Below are 21,645 nucleotides of genomic sequence, written 5' to 3'. Positions count from 1 at the left end.
ACTGAATCATGGAATGTACATCTGCCTGGCCTATACTTCGATTGTACAGGTTGACGCCAGATGTATATATACCTAAAATTTAAAAACACAAACAACAGTACTATTAAGGAGGTAGTATACCTTAACATTTGTTTGTGCGCATGCCCAACCGGAAGCTAATGTGAAATTTACCACAACGTTTCAAACAAACTAAATGTGTTTGTATATTCATTCTTCTGAAAATAAAATCATTACCACGTCTCTGATCTGATGCGTAATGGTATAATAATGCTTAAATAATGAAGAAAGTACCCTAGAAACGCTACAAACATTGCTGCTTCAAAATGACGTTACGTGTCTGTTACCTCGCAAAATAATAGCTTTCATCTTGTAATAATGAGCATTTTCTATTTGAAATATTTTGAAACGGCCATTATTTTACGTCTTGGTAATATGTCACTTATAGTTATGATTAGAATATGAAGTATTCAAACTGCAAGTGTTCTTATTAATTTCTTATTTATTCTTCTAATACTTTCTGATGTCTTTGTAAATGACTGAAAGCTTATCATTACTATTGTATACGTGAACTGTAAATCTGCATAAATGTACTTGCCTTTGGATAGATTTTCCATCTCCACGGTTCCTCGTGATATTGTTCTTAAGGGGTATATTATTGCTTGCGTTTCACTTATTATTAATTTTCCACCACCATAAAACTGCATACTGCCTGACGTAGTATCGAAACTGCATGCAATATGTGTCCACTGGTCTTTTTCCAACGTAAACTCACTTGTATTGTAAGAACTGTAAAAAGTAATTCGGCTTTATGAAACTGTTTACAAATTTACGTAAAGTTATTATGAAGCACTCAAATGATAATTACAAATTTTGCTAAACGTATTTTAGACAATTTTCTTCCGACTTCCGATAAATGAACTACTCTGCTTATAAATTATAGTAGGTGATTCTTTGTGTTACCTGAAAAATACAGCTTATACAATAGCATGCATTTGTTTCTTCAGTTGAAGTCGAATATTTAACAGCTTATAAATCATAATATCTGTTAATTAGTTGTGTTGTTTGCAACTTAAACTGTTCTTACTTACCTAGATCCAAATACAACATTAACATAGTCAATAAATGTCATATTTATCAAAACGCCAAATGTGTCGCTGATGTATATTGACAGACGAAAATTGTCAAGGTTAACTGGTCTGAGCCATAATGCTAACGCAAGGACTGCTGAATCTTTTATATCAAAGGTGCCAATTTCGGATTGTTCTTCTAATCTGCCTATAAAAATATCAAACGCCCCGCATTCTTCCACAGAGATACTATTTGTGCCGTTGGTTGCGGTGCCATATGGACATGTCTCGCAGCTTGTCTGACCTAGATAAGGCTGGTAAGTACCGACTGGACAAGCAAAACATGGTTCCACAGATGTTCTTGACACAAAACCAGGACTGCAGAGCTCTAAAATATAAAATAAATTCGTTGTGAGTTTGTGATTAACATTAAGCAACTTCTTTTCAGACTAGTTTGTTTTATTATTTTGAACTGGTGTAGTTTGACTTTATTAAAAAAGCCTCTTGTGTGGAACATCTACTGATCTCCCAATTTATGTATGAAATTTCGAACGACTTCGACTTAGCAATATTGACAAGAAAAATCAAGCTTTTTTTAAAAAGTTCTATCGAACAGGGTCATTCATATTATAACCCTAACCTATACTTTTAATTAAACGATTCTCACTTTAAACATACCGCGTTTTTACTCAGTGTTGTTATATATCATGACCTTTTTGATCATTGAGTAAATTCAATGAATTTTAGTAAATAATGTACGCTCAAGGCAATACTGGGGGACATGAAGCGTGTTGAACCTTTTGTTACCATTATGAACATACTCCGTCTAACCGAGTCTGATATTGTTTTGCTAGGTTACATTCTATACTGCTGCAAGATCTTCTTTCATGTTTTATCAGTTATTTTGGATCGAAGCATACTGCATATGACGGAATTAGATTACAAATAACTTTGCTTGTAATACTTACTTATGCAAGCTGTTTTGTTCTTTGATCCTTCATACAGTGTGCTATATCCATAGGGACAAGCATCGCATGTTGTCGCAGCTTCATGGTCCATGTACTCACCGATATTGCAATATGTACATGTTTCTGTTGTTGAATGCAGGTAAGTTCCCCTGGGACATGGTTCTGTAATACAAAAATCAAATATGTTTCTATAGTAAAATGATCTGTAATTAATAATTCACATATTTTTTTTAATAATGAGGTTCTGTAATAATATGAAGATTCTTGCCTGTAAGATTTAAACTTGCCATAAAGCAATGCATTACACTTCCTCATAATATTAAATTGAGATATGTTCCTTTATTATAACATTTTGTAATACAACATTACTATTTCAAATTCCGAGGTTCCCAGAGCCTAAGCACATATTTTTACTATTAATATATATAATTGATGAAAAACGGGAAAACATACACACACGTTATATAATAAAAACTCACTCAAATGCTTTTCAAACCTCAGATCAGTCGGAATGGTAGTGGTTAATTTGTTGACCAAAATATCAGCATATATAAATGTTTATGTGCTATCCGTTAAAACAGAGAATAATAATTCAAACTTAAATGGATTAATAAATACATTTGAAGTTAGCGAAATGGTTTTAGATGTATCTTATTAATTTGTTTATTTCTTACAGGACGGGAGTTTCTTGAGGTTTCGCCGGTGCTGGAAAACTTTATCTTACATCTAGGGTGTAAATTGACTCTCACGCTCTAAATGAAGTATTACGAATAACATTTATGTTGTCGTTTTGTGCAGTAATTATTGTTTTACATAAAAACGGATAAATAATATATGAATAATAGCCCTGTTTTGTTCCTTATAGTATTGTTTTCGTTTCATTAAACGTTATTGTACGGAACACGCATAACATTAGGCTGCAACGATAAAACAAAACCAGAACTTCACATCGCTGTTTGCCTTTGAAATCCCATAACGTCTTTCCTGATTATTTCCCTTGTTTTATTTAAATATGCTACAAGAAGAAACAGTACTACAGACAAAATCTTTCGTTTGATTTTAGTTTTACCAGAATTTGTAGAATATTGCATGCTCAGAATTACGTACTTTCAAGATGAAATGATTCTATCACTGGTAAGGTACGGGAGAGAATATCCGGCTCTCGGATAACAGTTCATGCGGTTACTCGGTAGAGTTGCTCTCGAGTCAGATATTCCCATTTTGACCTGAAACCAATGACAGAATATCACAAGTTGATGTTGGTTTGGATAAAACCAAAAACATTGGAGTAAACATAACTTACTACAATTCAAACTTCCAAACTCAAATTTGTATCCTGAATCAGAACATACGAATTCCGGTGAAGCATCTGACTTGAAAGCATCGGCGGATATGGTTGAATTTAGAATATCAAACTTTCCTTCGTTTATATATACTTCTATCAATTCTTTGACGTTGTCAAAGAATTCTAGAATGTCAAGATAATGTGTTTCAGCTGTCTTGTTGCCTGCATCAAAAACTACCATGATATCAAATGTCACGTTAAAGGTACCATCTTGGCGTTTGTGAATACTGTGACCTATATCTCTCTTACGTCTTCTTCCGGAATTCGCACCGCACACAACAACAATATTTTCAGTTGTACAAGTGTCTGGATCTGGACAAATTGATTTGTCAACATCTTCTATTACACCATGCAGATAAACAAGAACTTGTTCTCTGATTATTTCTTGGATTGTTTCATTATTGCCGTCCCCTGAATAGATAAGTTCCGCTGGCAGTCTCGTCTTAGAAAATACCGTCTCTGGATAATAAAATATAGCGATAAACATGCAAAATGATAATAAAACAGAAAATGATTTGCCATTTGTTACGTATAAACATATTGAAAATAAACATATAAAAAAATGTTACTTAACTTTGACTCGGCATGATAGACTGAAAGATGCACAAAACAATGATAAAATATCTTACTTAATTCACCTTTATCTAAACAAAGTTTGAGACAAATTTGATAGATTGACTCTCTTACAGATAAGAATTGCTCATGTCTGAATAGCAACGCAATGACAAGTTTTCGTTTAATATGTTTAACGTTGACATTTGTTACAATTTACCAGCGCGTATTATTCACAGTTGTAATATAATACAAAAAAAATGTACCATGACCAAATAATTAGCAATTGACAGCAATATACGAAAGAAAATTACATAATTACATGAATTGAAAATGGGACAAATTTTTGTTTTTTTATATACCATATATTCCTTTTTTAGGTATACAAATATATACTGAAAAACAGTTTATCCCCCGTACAACCTTCCAATCTAACATCTGCATTATTGTTTCGGCCGCAGGCGGCCGGTATTGATTTCATCTTTACTTCCTGTTTATATCTGGGATGAAGGTAATTTAACAGCTAATAAAAACAGTACATTTTGATTGGCGGAGGTTTCCAAATGGAATAGATAATATTTTCTTAAGGGGTGTGCATGTGTTCTGGGCCGTATTGTTAGAGAGTATAATCCGTTGCAAGGCTCCTGTGGCAATAGCTTGTAAAACGTCATAAACCTGAATCCCCTGTGCCATTCTGATACAGAATGATCTCCCGTAAACCGTGAACGATTTCCAGACAACTCGTCCCCTAGTCAACTTGTCCCCCAGTCAACTCGTCCCCATTTTGGTCATTTCGTATCGATTGACGATTTCAAAAATGGCCCCCTCCACCCTAACTTTTCGCCCCCCCCCCCCCCCCCCCCCCCCCCCCCACAAACCCTTTTTTCAGTTTTATTGTTTTGTCAAAGTTTCTAGCTTATGATTAATATAATTATGATGTAAAATATGTGTTCAGTAAATTATGTTCTACATTAAAAATAACATGAACGTTTTAATTTAAAAACTACATTTTGTTTCGCTTTATAAATACCCGATCGTATGTAAAACTGCCGAGTGCATGCACGTTTCGTAGTTTAAAGTGTGCACGCATTGACTAATGCGGCCATGCATCTTTTTTAAAGATATGTATATTTTTTAAAGATACTTCTTGTTACAGGTGTTCCAGTTCTTTGGGGTTTTACTTCAGGAACCAGATTAGAACCAGTGACTTTCAGCAAGTCACCAGACGTCTACCCAAGCAGGGTGAACAGTTCAACTGTAAAAATGGACTTTAGCTCATTTTGAAATATATTACCTACATAACAAAAAATGAACTTAAGCATTACAAATAATGCCTACTTATACAGTCTGGAAAGGAAGACAACGGCACTGTCTTGACAGGCTAATCTTCCTTGGAAAGCTTCGGTGCCAACACTTGGGACGTCGTAACCTTGTTTACACAACATGACATGAAGTGGCCTGGCATTTACTGAATCTGTTGTAAAAGCCCCATTATCTGGAGGATCTAACGGCGGACAGGTAACCACTGAAACATAGACACAAACATATTTTCTCGGCTTTGAAGTCAAATATACACACTATAGACATTATCAGATTTACAAGCTTTAATGGTGAAAAGATGCACCAGATGCTGTGAATAACTGACATTTCGAATGCTATGTGGATTGCTTCCTAACATATATAACAGTGAGCAAGGTGAGTTCACAGCCATCGAGGAAGAAAAAGTGATTTTTATCAGCAAACTAAACACGATTAATTTTTTTGCTTTATGTTTAGCGGTCTCTTACTTGAGAGAAGTTCATTCAAGGATGCTTCTGACCAAGTTTAATGATTACGGTTCATGTTATGTGTTTGGTTACCTCTACTTGAGTGATTCTTTCATTTTTGAATTCTATAACACGTTACGGTATATAACTGCATAGTTCAGAACGTATTTTTAAGTTAGGTTTCCTAAAGAGGTTGCTGCGTTAAAAATATATATATATACCCCTATATAACAGATACTTTGATTGCACACTATTTTTAGAGAGCAAAACATTTTTCATACTGTTTAAATAGTAATCTTATTACTCCGGGTAAGAATTAATGAACGTTTTACTTATTTGAAATATAGCAGCGTTTTAACTTATACATGTATTTGATCTCAAACATGGTTTCGACAGTGTTAAAATTACTTTGAATTTGAAAATTTTGCAAAACGTGAAATGTACAATAAAATTAGAATATATTCAGCTGACTATTCAGCAATATTTACCTCAAAACCTAGTCTGTTGTATCTTTATAGGGAACGGTAAGTTTAACGCTATAATTACTTTACGAATTTGTTCGAAACGAAAATTAGTACACTTTACAAAACTTTTAACGCCCCTACGATACAGTAAATAAGTAAGTAAGTAAGCAACAGAGATAATTTATAGATTGCTTCTTCTCTTTTTTTTAAATAGTTAAAGCATAGATAACTTAGACTAAACCATTTTTTCTAACTACTGATAGTACGTAAAATATATAAAAATTCTTTGTATGTATCCCAAATATGATATGATGTTCCTTTGTAAATTACTGTCTGATACTTTCATTATGAAGTTAATTAGACTGACTGTTAAGTAAAAGGTATTTCAAAGACATTTTACGGAATAATCAGTAGCATAAAATACCTGAAAATATAGCAAAAATGAACATAGAAAAAAATCCTACTGGTGCCTTATTGTTTTTGTTGTTGTTTCTTTCCTGCTTGCGTGCTCTCTCTCTCTCTCTCTCTTTCTCTCTCTGTGAGTGTCGTATGTACATACGTGTTTGCGCTGCTGTGGCTGGTTTGCGGTGTGTTTTCCCTATTGAATATTTATCATTGCCTTTTCCACTTTCCCCAAGACCACCACCCTTTTTTCTACCCTTTGTCCATTTTGTTTTGCATGTGTACATGTTGTTGGATTTTAGAAGCAACCCGTCTGCTATATTTTTCCGTTGTAGTTACTTTTTGTTGCTGGCCTACTTTGTAATGCATGGCTCTCTGACAGTGTTGGGGTGCTCTGTACTTGGGTTTGATATTTGACAAATATATCAGTGAAAAGTCAAAATATCTAAACCTCTGTATCTTTACTGATAATATTCGGCCGTTTGATAAAAAATATGTATACTCATTTCACAAATGGGTAGAGGTCATGATGTCTTTGCACCATTCGATTTTGCTGAAACGTTCATGTGTTATTAAAAATGTTTAACACATTTCAGCAACTTCTTCTCTAGAAAACCTCTACTACTTGATCCGAACACTTAATAACACAAAAAGCAGTACCTTCACAAAATGGTTGCGTCTCGAAACCCCAAACCCATACACCTTTGTCGATTGTTCCACTTCTTTCACATGACATAATATCTGAGCCATTGATTGGGAGATCTAATTCACATCCAATGTCACAAGACACACCATCATAATATATTGTGTCGCTGCAGTTGTAATTAATAAACCGAGGTTTTTCTAATGCATCTACGGGGCTAGCAGAACACTTTATTACTAAAAAAGTATTGAAAACGATAAAACAAAAAGATATATATGTATACATAGTTTTGTACGTGTACACATTTAGTCGAATTATACATACTTTATCCAAGAAATTCAAATCGAAATAGAAATATGGTACATTTTTACTGTTACACCTTTAGTTCCTGGCGTGCCTGTCTGAGAGACAAACAATATAGCATTAAACAGAATAAAACTGTCTACATTTTCAACGTATTAATATCATAGCTGGTCGTTTTAACAATTTACACAATTTTCATTGAGCTGAAAGTGTACCTTTTACTTCCAAAGTGATGGTACATTTTGAAAACGCTGGTAAAGTATTCCCTTCCTTATCAGAAGCTTCATATATAATATAATGATAACCCTCCGATAGTATATCTCCTTGGGAAATATTCGATAGTTTTCTTATGACTGGATCGGGATCTACATTGTCTGTAGCCGACGGCTCTTCCCAGGTAACAGATGTTGTGAAACCACCTCGATCGGCGTAAACTAGTTGTGGCGACAAACATTCTATTTTTGGAGGCTCATTATCTAGGGTAAATTATATACAATTATGCATGTACACATACGCTATTATTATTATTATTCGTAGCAACATAAATACAATACAACACACTTTTAATTTACCTTTATAAATTCACACTTTCTAATAAATGCAACCGGCATACGGAAGATCAGTGGTTCTACCCAAGTACCCGCTCGTGCTCGAAATAATGCAATGAGAGGCACCCGGTGTTTTACGCCATCATAAAAATAGGAGAGCCGCCATTTGACCTATAGTTGTATTAGTCTGACGTTAAACACAACAAAAAAGAACAATATGAAAAACGTTTTTGCCTATACTGAGACCTATGTAATTGCTAACACTACATACCTGTACACGCAACACTAGTGACCACTACTGACCATGTCTTATCTGCTTGACATTCCATTCTTTTAGGGCTATTCAAACTCAATGAAAATCCACTGTCGCATTCAAATAAGCAAACGCTTTGGAAACGATACGACTCGTCGTCACATTCAACTTTTCCATTTGTTAAATTGAATGGTGGCATGCAAACAGTCTCTTCCAAAAATAAACAAGTGAATTATATACTTCATAGAAATACTGGTAAGATGTAATACATGTTTTCACTTCAGTGAAATATTTTCAGCATTTTCACTAGTTTCTCGAAGCTACATTTGTATTATCTTGTCAATTGGAAGTGATTCTGGTACCATATGAAAAGTAAACCTGAATAGTGAAATAAATTATTTCTTTGTCATGTAAAAGATAAAGTCTACAATATTATCGTTAAACGTAGTATGTGTGCGGGCATACCGCAATTTAGAGTTTGTGTGTACCATGGAATATTAGTTACTACAAGATGTAACTATGTACAAAGTAAGGTAAAAATCTTCTGATCAGCAATTTTCACAAAGTCAGTCCCACAGTAAGGAACCTATTTCCATGTCCCAACAGGACATTTCACTTGTTTACAAAAAACTTAGTGGGTAATTCTAAATTCGCTGCCAGTGGTGACACACTACGGTATGCAAATTAATAATTTCGTTGCTAAATGTTTGATTACGTTATATTTATTTCGTGATCCATGCATGTGTATTTTGAATGATTACAACATTTTATTAAAACGCCTTTTTCTCTAACATACACTAATATATGAAAAAATACGTCGTCACCTCTTCTTGTCATTGGGTGGTAGATTACCTACCAGCGCATTTTTAATTGTCATATATGTTAATTTTAAACTTTAATTAAGTGCAATAAAGCTATCATAACTTTTGTAATTAGTCATGTGTTTTATGACAAGGTAGATAATCATCTGAATACAATTTCCAAATTTATCAAAGCAATTATTTCCCTTGACGGTAGATATACTCTTCAGACGGGGGTAAAAATAACCGACAGAAATATAAATTCTATGTTTTCGGCTTTTCGGTTGTTACGAATACTGAACAAGAGGGCCATGATGGCCCTATATCGCTCACCTGAATTTATTTGCTTGCTTGAACAGATAAATGTTTCTACTAAATAAATGTAGGGATGAGTTTATGGTGAGGAATGGCAAAGAAATATATCCGGCAAAGGAATGAAAAAAACCTTTTTTTGGAAGTGGGGATGTGTGACCGGGTGAGGATACAAAACTCCACATGTTGATAATAAAAATTGATGGAAAATGAAAAATGAAAAAAAAAACTGGGGGTGCATAATCGGGGTGGTCTGGGTGACTGGGTGGAGGAGCGAGGTGGGGAGAGCATACAACTTTGCATGTTGATAGATATTCATGGAAGATTTAAGGTTTAAAAAAAAAAAGAAAAAATGAAGAAAAAAAATGTGTGGAGTGGGGAATGGGGGTGACTGGGTGTGGGTACACAACTTCACATTTTCATAATACATTGTTCCTATATAAGTCAATGTAAAACAAGGGACCCCTCGGGCGTGGCATATATTGACACCAGGATCATGATTTGAACAATCTTGGTGGAGAACCACTAGAGCATGCCACATACTAAATATCTAAGCTCTGTGCCTTATGGTTTGGGACAATGTTTGAAAGGATTTCCCTATACAAGTCTATTTAAACCAGGTGCCCCACCTTCCCCCCCCCCCCCACACTCTCCCCTCCCCGTGGGGTCAGTTTACACCCAAGGGGATAATTGAGCAATCTTGGTAAAAGACTATTACACAATGCTACATACCGAATATCAAAGCTCTAGGCCATGTGGTTTTGTAAAAGAACATTTTCAAAGTTTTCCTTATATAAATCTATATAAACCATGAGAGCCCAAGGGCGGGGCCATATTGGAACCTAGGGGCATAATTTGAACAGTCTTGGTAGAGGACCACTAGATGATGCTACATACTAAATATCAAAGCCCTAGGCCCTGTGGTTTTGGACAAGAAGATTTTCAAAGTTTTCCCAATATAAGTCTATGTAAACCATGTGATCCCCAGGGCGGGGGGCCATAATTAACCCTAGGGAGATAATTTGAGCAATCTTGGTAGAGAACCACTAGATGATGCTACATACCAAATATAAAAGCCCTAGAACCTGTGGTTTTGGACAAGCAGATTTTTTTTTCTTTTCGGTTGCCATGGCAACCAGAGTTCTGTATGGAATTCAATTCTCTGAAAAGATTTTAAAGAAGACTATCAAAGGAACATCTCTGTGAAGTTTCATCAAAATTGGTCTGGTGGTTTAGGAGGAGATGTTGTTTAAAGGAAAGTGTGGACGGAGGGACGCCGGATGACGGACGGACGCCGGACGGTGAGCGATCACTTTGTGCTCTGGTGAGCTAAAAACTGAACTGGAATAAATAAAAATCACCTAATATGAAATCGTTTATTAATGAATATAAACACGTAGGTACACATCAACAATGGCTCAGTTAATAGTTCGCAACACGATAGATGCTCGTTATAAAGTTCATTTATATGGATATAGCGCACCTCGGATATAATAAAGAACTCTTTTTTGTGGCCCCGATGAGTCCAATTATCACCGAGTTTTACTTAACACATTATTCACTACGCTGGAAACAAAGTTAGGTATATACACACCTTAGTATATTTTATTGTTCCGTGAGATTATCTAAGCTTTAAAATCAAATTAAACTAACGGATAAATAGGTGATAGTTAAGGTCACACTTCACGACCGACTAACTTTGAGTGAGATTCATCCGAGAAATTGAGTTTCATCCGAGAAATATAGCTTTGAACATAAACCGATTATATTAAAGTTATGATTTATAGTATTTCAAGCCTATATGTATTTATAAATCTGCCTTATGAAAATTTGTAAGAACTTTATATAAATACTCTGACAAACTGGTGTATAATCCCAGGTTTGGTTTTCCAAGCAAGTAGCTGTATCACCATCAACAACTTCGTATCCATCATAGCATTCCACAACACACACTGATCCATAGATATATCCATGTGAACAATCTTGACGTCCGTGCATTGGCGGATCTCGAGTGTCGCATGTTATATCTAATCAAAATAGATCGAGCAAACTATTGAAATGAAAATACGTATTTTCTTGGGAAGCGAAGTATGTGTTGTTCATAAATCAGTATTATATTTATTGCTATTGAATCAGTTGAGGCATTTTATACGTGTTGGCAATAAGACGAAAAGATGACAAAGCGACAACAAAGTGTAGGGCAGCTTACGACTAACAAAACTTTAGTTGCTTTAAACCCCATTTACTGTGATACAAGAATTTCCAAAATCAATAACTTATCTTATGTATACTTGTTTATTGATTATTCAGCGATTTGTTATTATGATTAAATGTAATGGTGCAGCTTACATTTCACAGTAAATGTAAAGCTGCATGTTGCTGTGAGATCATGACTGTCTTTTGCAGTATATGTAACTGTATACATTAGTCCGCCCGGACTACCATCGAATTCATCACCACTGTAGTATGTTTGGGTTTCGCTAAAAAGATAAGCAAAAATATCTTTATGAATTATGCGATATTTTATTTTTAAGGGCCAAATTTAATGATGTTATAATGTTTTAACCGTACAAATGAGTGTAGGGAATGTATTGCTTTCTAATTGTCCCGCTAAAGTATTGAGTATATAAATGGAGACTAAAGATCTCTTGGAAGGATATCATGCAAAATAATAGCAGACTTGAATTCACTGATTCTGTTCATGAGAGATAGTGATGCCCCAGCACAAGCGGAATTTTATAAACCATACAGTCACAATGAATTGACTGAATGATCCTCAAGGACCAGGAGATATAACTATACCGAAATAAAAATATTGCTATACTGCGACAGTTAATGAATTTTATAAATCAGTGTTGTTGTTGTTGTTGTTGTAAGTGCATTTGATGAATACAAATTTAGTGAATATCACAACATTATATATCTAAATATGCATATGATTTACTAATATTGAAATATTGCTTGGAATTTAAAACACTCTGCATCAACAATAAATATTTTTTTATCAAATCCTGCTGTATGATATTTCAAACACTTTTGTAATCAGTCAAGTGGCAATACTCAAGTGATTAGCTTTAAGCCAGTGATGACATTTCAACAATGTACATTGTTTCATATAATTTATTTAATGTTTGATGTTAATATGAACTGCAAGGAAATGTCATTACACAAGAATATATTGACCGTATTCCTCAAATTTAAACCTAATCTCAGTTAACAATTAATAACATAATTTTTAAAAATATCATTTATAATGAATATGTAGTCTTTAATCGCCACATGTCCGAACAAGATATCAACATGTAATAATTCATTTCTTCCACGTATAAATCATCGGACCATATTTTGCGCTTTATGACTGGTCTATATACACATGTTTGCAGGGCTAAAGCCAAAATTTGAAACAAATTTCTAATTCAATAGCTTGCCATTAAAACGTTAAAAAACTATAGTAGTATTGATTGACTGGCAAGTCATTCGGTAATTGTGTAATATTATACACTTGCATCTCTTCTCCTTCATATGGAGTTTATTTCAATTGATGAAATTTAACTTACCAACAGTTTGTGCATACCTATATACACATGTTTGCTGGGCTAAAGCCAAAATTTGAAACAAATTTCTAATTCAATAGCTTGCCATTAAAACGTTAAAAAACTATAGTAGTATTGATTGACTGGCAAGTCATTCGGTAATTGTGTAATATTATACTCTTGCATCTCTTCTCCTTCATATGGAGTTTAATTCAATTGATGAAATTTAACTTACCAACAGTTTGTGCATACCTAACTACTCCTTCGTCGTCTTCTGCTTTTGGTTCCTCCCACGTGACCTTCACAGACTTTTCCTGGCTTAAGGCCGTATATACCGCTCCGCTTTCTGGATAGTTTTTATACACTGGAGGCACTGGGGGGTCGGTGAGTCCTGTATATTAATTTAGGTTTATAATCAGTTAGTACAAAATTTGTTGGAAAGAATAAAAATATAAAACTGACAATAACTCAACATGCTGTAATAACAGCTTAAAATACAGGCATCTTTCTGGAGATAAACTTAAGTCTTGTAGTCTTATGGTCAATTACATTTCATAATGTAGGTTTGTAAAGCGACTAACCCACACATTGTGATTTGTAATTTTTAAAATGATTTATCACCGAAAGGCAAAATGCCGCCACTGTTTCATATATTTACCTGAAATATAATGGTTGACCAGTTTATTGTTTCCAGAATTACGGAAACATTCGATTTTTGCAGTATTTCTCATGACCTTTTATAAACCGTTACAACGCTTTATTTTGTAAACATTGATAAATATAGAACAAGACGCGACAGTATTTTTAAACGCTATCATCACGTGGGCAGCAAACCAAAAGTTCGCATGTAGTTTGATGGTTCAATTTATATACTCGTCTACCGATTAGGGAAGTCAGCATGATTTACTTTGCCTTATTTAGGTAAGAACCACTATCGTACTGAACAACACTACCTAAATAACGGACCGTTCCATTATTAGAAGTACACAAACATCGCTCACCTCAAAACCGAACTATAGGTAGCGCAGAGTATTATGGCGTTCAGAAGTGGCGTTCAGAAGTGTAAACAAAACAATAACATAAAATCAAGTCAATACACTAAGTTTACCGTTTAGTCAGTGATTCTTCTTGTCCGAGCGGTTACGTACGTGCTCCGTTTGGACAATCGTGACATTTTATTTAATACTAAACCATGATGCACGATGGTACGATGACGAAAACGCGATGGTGCGATGGTGCGATGGCACGATGATGAAACAACGCTGGTACGATGGTGAAAACGCGCGATGGCACAATGATGAAATCGCAATGATGCGATGGTACGATGGTGAAATGTCGATGTAATATCGCGTTTTCATCATCGTACCATCGCGTTTTCACCATCGTATCATCGCGTTTTCATCATCGTACAATCGCGTTTTCACCATCGTGCCATCGCGTTTTCATCATCGTACCATCGCATTATCACCATCGTACCATCGCGTTTTCACCATCGTAACATCGCCTTCCGGTGGTCATGCGCAGTGGTACAGTATTTGTATCAGTAAAATACAGGCTTGATACAATATCATTTTCACGTTGCACTATGTACCTTCTACAAGAACAGGAATAGGCTGAGTTTGAAAAGTATCATGTGACTATTACACCTAGCTTTTTATTAACTTTCATGCATACATAAAATACAAAGGACGTGGCCTTGACGATTTTACACAGTTTTAATGAACTGAACACTTTGTAAAACATTTTGATAAACAGCAGAATCTAAAATGGTAAATTTCTTCTCACAAAATACGCTGAGATACATTCATCTATTGTTGACAAAAATACAGGTGCACGGAACTACGCATTTCTAACCGGAAGGTGATGGTGCGATGGTGAAAATGCGATGGTACGATTGTGAAAACGCGAAAGTACGATAGTGAAACCACGATGGTGATAACGCGATGGCACGATGATGAAAACGCGATGGTACGATGGTGAAAACGCGATGGTACGATGGTGAAAACGCGATGGCACGATGATGAAATCGCGATGGTATGATGGTGAAATGTCGATGTAATATCGCGTTTACATCATCGTACTATCGCGTTTTCACCATCGTCCCATCGTGCCATCGCGTTTTCATCATCGTACCTTCGTGCCATCGCGTTTTCACCATCGTACCATCGCGTTTTCACCATCGTGCCATCGCGTTATCACCATCGTACCGTCGCGTTTTCACCATCGTGCCATCGTGTTATCACCATCATACCATCGCGTTTTCACCATCGTACCTTCGCGTTATCACCATCGTACCGTCGCGTTTTCACCATCGTGCCATCGTGTTATCACCATCGTACCATCGCGTTTTCACCATCGTACCATCGCGTTTTCATCATCGTGCCATCGCGTTATCACCATCGTGGTTTCACTATCGTACTTTCGCGTTTTCACAATCGTACCATCGCATTTTCACCATCGCACCATCACCTTCCGGTTAGAAATGCATAGTTCCGTGCACCTGTATTTTTGTCAACAATAGATGAATGTATCTCAGCGTATTTTGTGAGACGAAATTTACCATTTTAGATTCTGCTGTTTATCAAAATGTTTTACAAAGTGTTCAGTTCATTAAAACTGTGTAAAATCGTCAAGGCCACGTCCTTTGTATTTTATGTATGCATGAAAGTTAATAAAAAGCTAGGTGTAATAGTCACATGATACTTTTCAAACTCAGCCTATTCCTGTTCTTGTAGAAGGTACATAGTGCAACGTGAAAATGATATTGTATCAAGCCTGTATTTTACTGATACAAATACTGTACCACTGCGCATGACCACCGGAAGGCGATGTTACGATGGTGAAAACGCGATGGTACGATGGTGATAATGCGATGGTACGATGATGAAAACGCGATGGCACGATGGTGAAAACGCGATTGTACGATGATGAAAACGCGATGATACGATGGTGAAAACGCGATGGTACGATGATGAAAACGCGATATTACATCGACATTTCTACGGAATTCCGTTAGGGCCATCGCCTTTGAATGTATTGATCTGAAACGCGATACTCGATAGTACGATGATGAAAACGCGAAATCACGAAACCACGATAACGAAAACGCGACAGCACGATGATGATAACGCGATACTACGATAACGAAAACGCGATAATACGATAGTACGATGATGATAATGCGATACACTATCGCGTTTTCATCATCGTACTGTCGCGTTTTCACCATCGTACTATCGTATTATCGCATTTTCGTTATTGTAGTATCGTGATTTCGCAATATCATTATCGTACTATCGCGTTATCACCATCGTACTGTCGCGTTATCATCATCGTACTGTCGCATTATCGTCATCGTACTGTCGCGTTATCACCATCGTACTATCGCGTTATCATCATCGTACTATCGCCTTCCGGTGCCCAGAAGAATTTCCTCTCCAGTGTTCTGGTTTCTATTTATCTTGTTATTTAAGCTCTGTTGAAATTAAAAATGATTTCTATTGCTTGCTAATGGGTTGTAAAAAGTTTTTTCAGCTAAAACCAAATATGTACTTAGGCAAAAACTCTGCAGGTCAATCGGTTTGAGTTTTCTATATAGTATATGATAACAAGAAAAAAAAGAATGTTATATTGTACCATGATCAGGGCGTTTTTTGTTTGTTTTTATTTTGGTCTGACATGAATATTTTCACAAACATGATGATGAATATTTTCACAAATATGATGGTTTATATTTCAACACTGAAAAGCAAATGCATGTCTTGTAAAGCTCAGGTCATTGATGTTGAATTCCGTAAGACGCATAACAACACTGAAATCGGAGCATCGCAAATATTCGAAGAATATTGTTTGCAGTTTTCATGGCACATAGTTTCTTTTTAATGCATCAAAGTCTGGCAATTTTTTGCAAAAATAAAATAAAAAGTGAAGCAGTTTACAACCAAAAGTGAGTTAACGCCCCCTTACTCAGACATTTTATTTATGATTTTACAGGAATAAGAAATGCAGTAAAATTATATCTGCACAGCATTCTGAACCTGTTCAACATCCAACACGCTTTGTCTCCCTAAATTCGTTTTCTGTAAATGACTCTTAAATTGACGAAAGCTAAAAAAGCATGGAAAAATGTTAATTATTTTTTGCTTTTGACTAACTAGCAGCTGTAGCTATAGGAGGATCATCAATACAAATCAAGATTTTCACACACTAGCACCCGCGTTCGAATCTGCATATCGCCCTATCGCTAGAGCAGGAGCTGTAGTTCTAAAAGTATAACTTCTAATCTTCTCATTTTTAGCATGCACATGCGCACCGGAAGGCGATGGTGCGATAATGATAACGCGACAGTACGATGGTGATAACGCGACAATACGATGGTGATAACGCGACAGTACGATGATGATAATGCGACAGTACGATGGTGATAACGCGACAGTACGATGGTGATAACGCGACAGTACGATGGTGATAACGCGATAGTACGATAATGATATTGCGAAATCACGATACTACGATAACGAAAACGCGATAATACGACAGTACGATGGTGAAAACGCGACAGTACGATGGTGAAAACGCGATAGTATATCGCATTATCATCATCGTGCTATCGTATTATCGCGTTTTCGTTATCGTAGTATCGCGTTATCATCATCGTGTTGTCGCGTTTTCGTTATCGTAGTTTCGTGATTTCGCGTTTTCATCATCGTACTATCGAGTATCGCGTTTCAGATCAACACATACAAAGGCGATGGCCCTAACGGAATTCCGTACATTTCACCATCGTACCATCGCATCATTGCGATTTCATCATTGTGCCATCGCGCGTTTTCACCATCGTACCAGCGTTGTTTCATCATCGTGCCATCGCACCATCGCGTTTTGGTCATCGTACCATCGTACATCGCGGTTAAGGATTGAATAAAAAGTCACGATTGTCCAAACGGAACACCGTAGTTACGGTATTCGTATTATTACAACACCTTTTCGTCGGGAGTTCGATCCCCAATTTTTTTCAGTTTGCATTACATACTTTGTGTAAGTTTGTTTTTCTCTGGTTTCTAATTTATAGTTTTGTTTCTTATTTTCGTATAAAATTGGTAGTATCTATATATATCAATCAATCCTAAAATTATGGCCGGGCAATGATTTTATTAAAGTGAAGTATAAGATTGTTATAAAACTCGTACAGGTTTAAAAATATCACAGGAAAGCTTAAAAAACATTAGATCATATTAAAGGTGGAGTGTATTTAGCCATAATTACGTGTCAATTGTGACATATAATTTTAGTGAACATGCTAGAACTAGATTTACTAACTCGTTTTGTCTTCATTGAATTGTATTGAAGAAAAAAATTAAAGGCAAAATTTAACGGGTCTGGGAATCGAACTCACGACGAAAAAGTATAATACTAATACCGTAACCGCTCTAGGCAAACGAGAAATCACTAACTGCATCGTAAACGTACTAAGTGTACTGACTTCATTTTATGTTATTGTTTTGTTTGTTTTTATTTCAAAACGTCACAATATTGTGCGATACCTATACGTCTGCGCTCTAATCACGTGATGTTTGCTGAAGGAAATTCCGTTTTTTTTTATAAACCGCGAAACCCTTATCAGAAATTGTAGACAAAGTTTTTTATCTTAAATTTATTAGGAAAACAACGATTTTCAACAGGATTTGATGAAAAATACATTGTTAGAACATCGAATATGCAGCATATAGGTGAATATAGCAAAAGTTGGATTTTTAAAAATCTGACACCACGATATGTGGGTTAGTCGCTTTAAGACCTGAAATAAACTTTATCCATAGGTTAAAGATGCTACAAACTTGAAAATAGCAAAGGCACACGCTCTCGTCAGTTGATTTATTTTCATTTATGATATAAATAAAGTAACAGTTTCGTTTCTCTACTAGTTGTTTTCAGAAGAAAATATCTCAGCTAATATCTTTGTCCTTGTATTATTTGCCTAATTTATTTTACGGCTTAAATGCATTCAGCACTATACGAGAATATATAAGCTCATCAAATTTCAGGTCAGCGGTTCATATCCGGCTCAGAAAAGTATAACTTCAGAGGAAATTTGCCAGGTTATTGTTTGGACACTTATGCTTAGATATATAGCAATACAAAATTGATTACATATGGCAGTTCTCTTCACATATTTGTATTCACCATTGTAGGCCTATAGATCTATGCTCTGGCGTTTAAAACATTCAGATCATTTAAGTATGTCAAATATATTAAATATTGTGACTCACTAAAACATTTGCCGGAAACACTACAATAAATTATACGGGCAATATGTACAATAAGTCGAACGAATAACCAAAAAATGAATCTCTTCTGCCTCCCATGGTGATCTACAAGTTGGTGATCTACAAGTAAAAAAAGATATTGCAACAAATAAATGGCTTAAAAACTGCGAATACTAAAGATATTGCAGATACCTCTTTAGTGAAATTTGATGCTATCATAGATTTTAACATTGTAAATTTTAATTACTGTAATAAGGCATAGCACACAAACATATTTATATAACAAGGTCCACATACACTTTTGGTCAGGACCACCTTCCCTCCCCCCATACACACACCCTCCTCTGCCCCTGCAACCGTTTGCCAATATCATTTAACATTATAACACGTACTGAACAAAGGTGACGATCATAAAATGGGTTCCAACGAGATATCAATAACTATCATAAATCGATCAATTTTACTTGTATGGAACACTTCCCTGCGAATGGATCCCTGCTTTATACTGCGGGTATCGCAGTTGGGTACCAAACCTGGACTTTTATCATAGGAAGTGAAGATCCGGTTTAATACAGTCGTAAGCGTATTAATTTTTGTATCCGGTTTATGACACGCACGATACAAAGCGGGAGGGGATGGGAGTCCAGCGCAAGCAAGTGTTTCCAGTGTCAGCTTCATAGATGCTGATCTCTCCTTCAAAAGAGCATTGATGGTAGAAAAGTGTGACATATGCTGAAATTGTAACAAAACCCGTTTTATTATCGTCACCTATATATCGGCTTACAGTTGGCAGGGGCGGAGCAGGACGGGGGGTCTTGACCCCAAGTGTCTGTCTGTGAAAGGGCCGTATGGTGTTACATTGTGATTGTCCGTTATCAAATCATCTAGTGTGATGACAAACATGTCTTTACGTTGAGTAATTATTATGGAACTAAAATGTTAGGATGTGGCCTAAGCGGCCGAGTAAATCCACATCAGTGGTTCAAAACCTCACCTGGGGTGTAGAATTATTTCATATATGTAAGCTCTCACGTTTGCTTACGAAAGGTACGTGTATAACCAAGCTGCCCACCAGTGTCTAAAATAACGTCTGGAAGAGCACCTGGTGTCTTCCTCCGCCACAAAAAGATAGAAAGTTGTTATATGGCCTGTTATTATGGCCGATGTTTAAAACCCACGAAATTTAAACAAAATGTTAAGATAAGCGATATTTAACTTTAGAAAACCATAATCGATAGATAATAAAACATAATAGTGTATTAAAGTCGTAAATTAGCATGTTCCATGCCACTGATTTCAAGAAACTGTAATGTTTAGGACATGAACATATGTAAATATTTGTTTTTCTGTCCCTGCATATATATATATATATATATATATATATATATATATATATATAGAAAGATATATCACTTTATGTGGGGCATTTGTCGATCTAAGACCTTTACTATGGGGCATTTTTTATAAACGGGGTTTATAAAAAAACCCGTTTATTTGCTGATATTTCCGCAGCAACAAAAACGCCTGCTCAGTGTTTATGATCTCTAGGCGTAAATGGGTTTGAGAATGAAATTTGTACGAGTAATCTCCCTTACACTACGCGAATATGCGGGGCATATTAATTCGACAGGTTGTGGGGTATATGTTTGGGGGTGGGACCAGGTTCTGGAACATTGCCGTTAGAGGTGGTTGCAGAGCGATGACACCCAAGATCAACAAAAGTAACGTAACCGCATAACGCAGACATTTATTATATAAGCCCATACTATTTTTGTAAGTTCGACAAATACTCTGTGGTACTGTCACTGCATTAACGTGAACACTAATTTTACAATGACGTCCCACAAAGTATCACCATTTTATTACGTTACAAGTGCAGTATTTAAAGGCCTAGACTTTCTATTATATAAGTGCCCCTCTTCCTCCAGTCCAATAACAGCTCTCATCTTATCTGCTGCTTATCAGCGATTATGTAACAGAAGCTGATTAGAGGACAATTAGCACTGGGGGGAACCTAATAGACCATGAAGATGTGTGCAGTGGAGTTAAAAGAAATTGATTTTCTTTTAGTGAATGTGGAATGATAATAATGATATTACAAGTTTTAGCTTACCAAAAGGTTCCTTCTAACTAATTTTGATTATTCTTTTTTTCAGGCATCAGGTCACAGATGTTTGATAAAGCAACGAAGGAAAAATGTTCTGCAAGTTTACTTGCATTCTTAAAGGATTGTACACACTCTCTGATAATGAAGATCAGTCACTTTTAATGGGTGGGCAATATAGAAAGGATGACAGCAGGTGTATTGCATAGTGTAGAGCATATAGATAAAACCATTTTTTGTGGATGCCAACTGGGTGTCTCTTCACATGAAGAAATGTTTACCTTAAACGAAATATGAACCAGTTCAAGTAAGGATTACG

The 21,645-nt window shown here is 35.8% G+C and overlaps 1 protein-coding gene across 1 annotated transcript; it reads right to left on the bottom strand.

Annotated features, from left to right (window-relative positions):
* Nucleotides 1-467: 467 nt before the first annotated feature.
* LOC128548753 (sushi, von Willebrand factor type A, EGF and pentraxin domain-containing protein 1-like) lies at nucleotides 468-19,338 on the bottom strand. Its single transcript, XM_053524162.1, has 13 exons — nucleotides 19,226-19,338; nucleotides 13,209-13,347; nucleotides 11,773-11,903; nucleotides 11,277-11,450; nucleotides 8,330-8,521; nucleotides 7,726-7,986; nucleotides 7,225-7,443; nucleotides 5,271-5,457; nucleotides 4,329-4,432; nucleotides 3,339-3,839; nucleotides 2,036-2,197; nucleotides 1,089-1,455; nucleotides 468-786 (listed from the first exon to the last, which is right to left on the bottom strand). Exons 3-13 carry the CDS (start codon nucleotides 11,846-11,848, stop codon nucleotides 468-470), a joined length of 2,562 nt encoding a protein of 853 aa, XP_053380137.1. The 5' UTR covers nucleotides 11,849-11,903; nucleotides 13,209-13,347; nucleotides 19,226-19,338.
* Nucleotides 19,339-21,645: the final 2,307 nt, after the last annotated feature.

The sequence above is a fragment of the Mercenaria mercenaria genome, chromosome 15, assembly GCF_021730395.1.
Source record: "Mercenaria mercenaria strain notata chromosome 15, MADL_Memer_1, whole genome shotgun sequence".
Taxonomy (NCBI): Eukaryota; Metazoa; Mollusca; class Bivalvia; order Venerida; family Veneridae; genus Mercenaria; species Mercenaria mercenaria.
The sequence above is the reverse complement of the archived record's forward strand: the minus strand, read 5'-3'. Positions and strand labels throughout refer to the sequence as shown.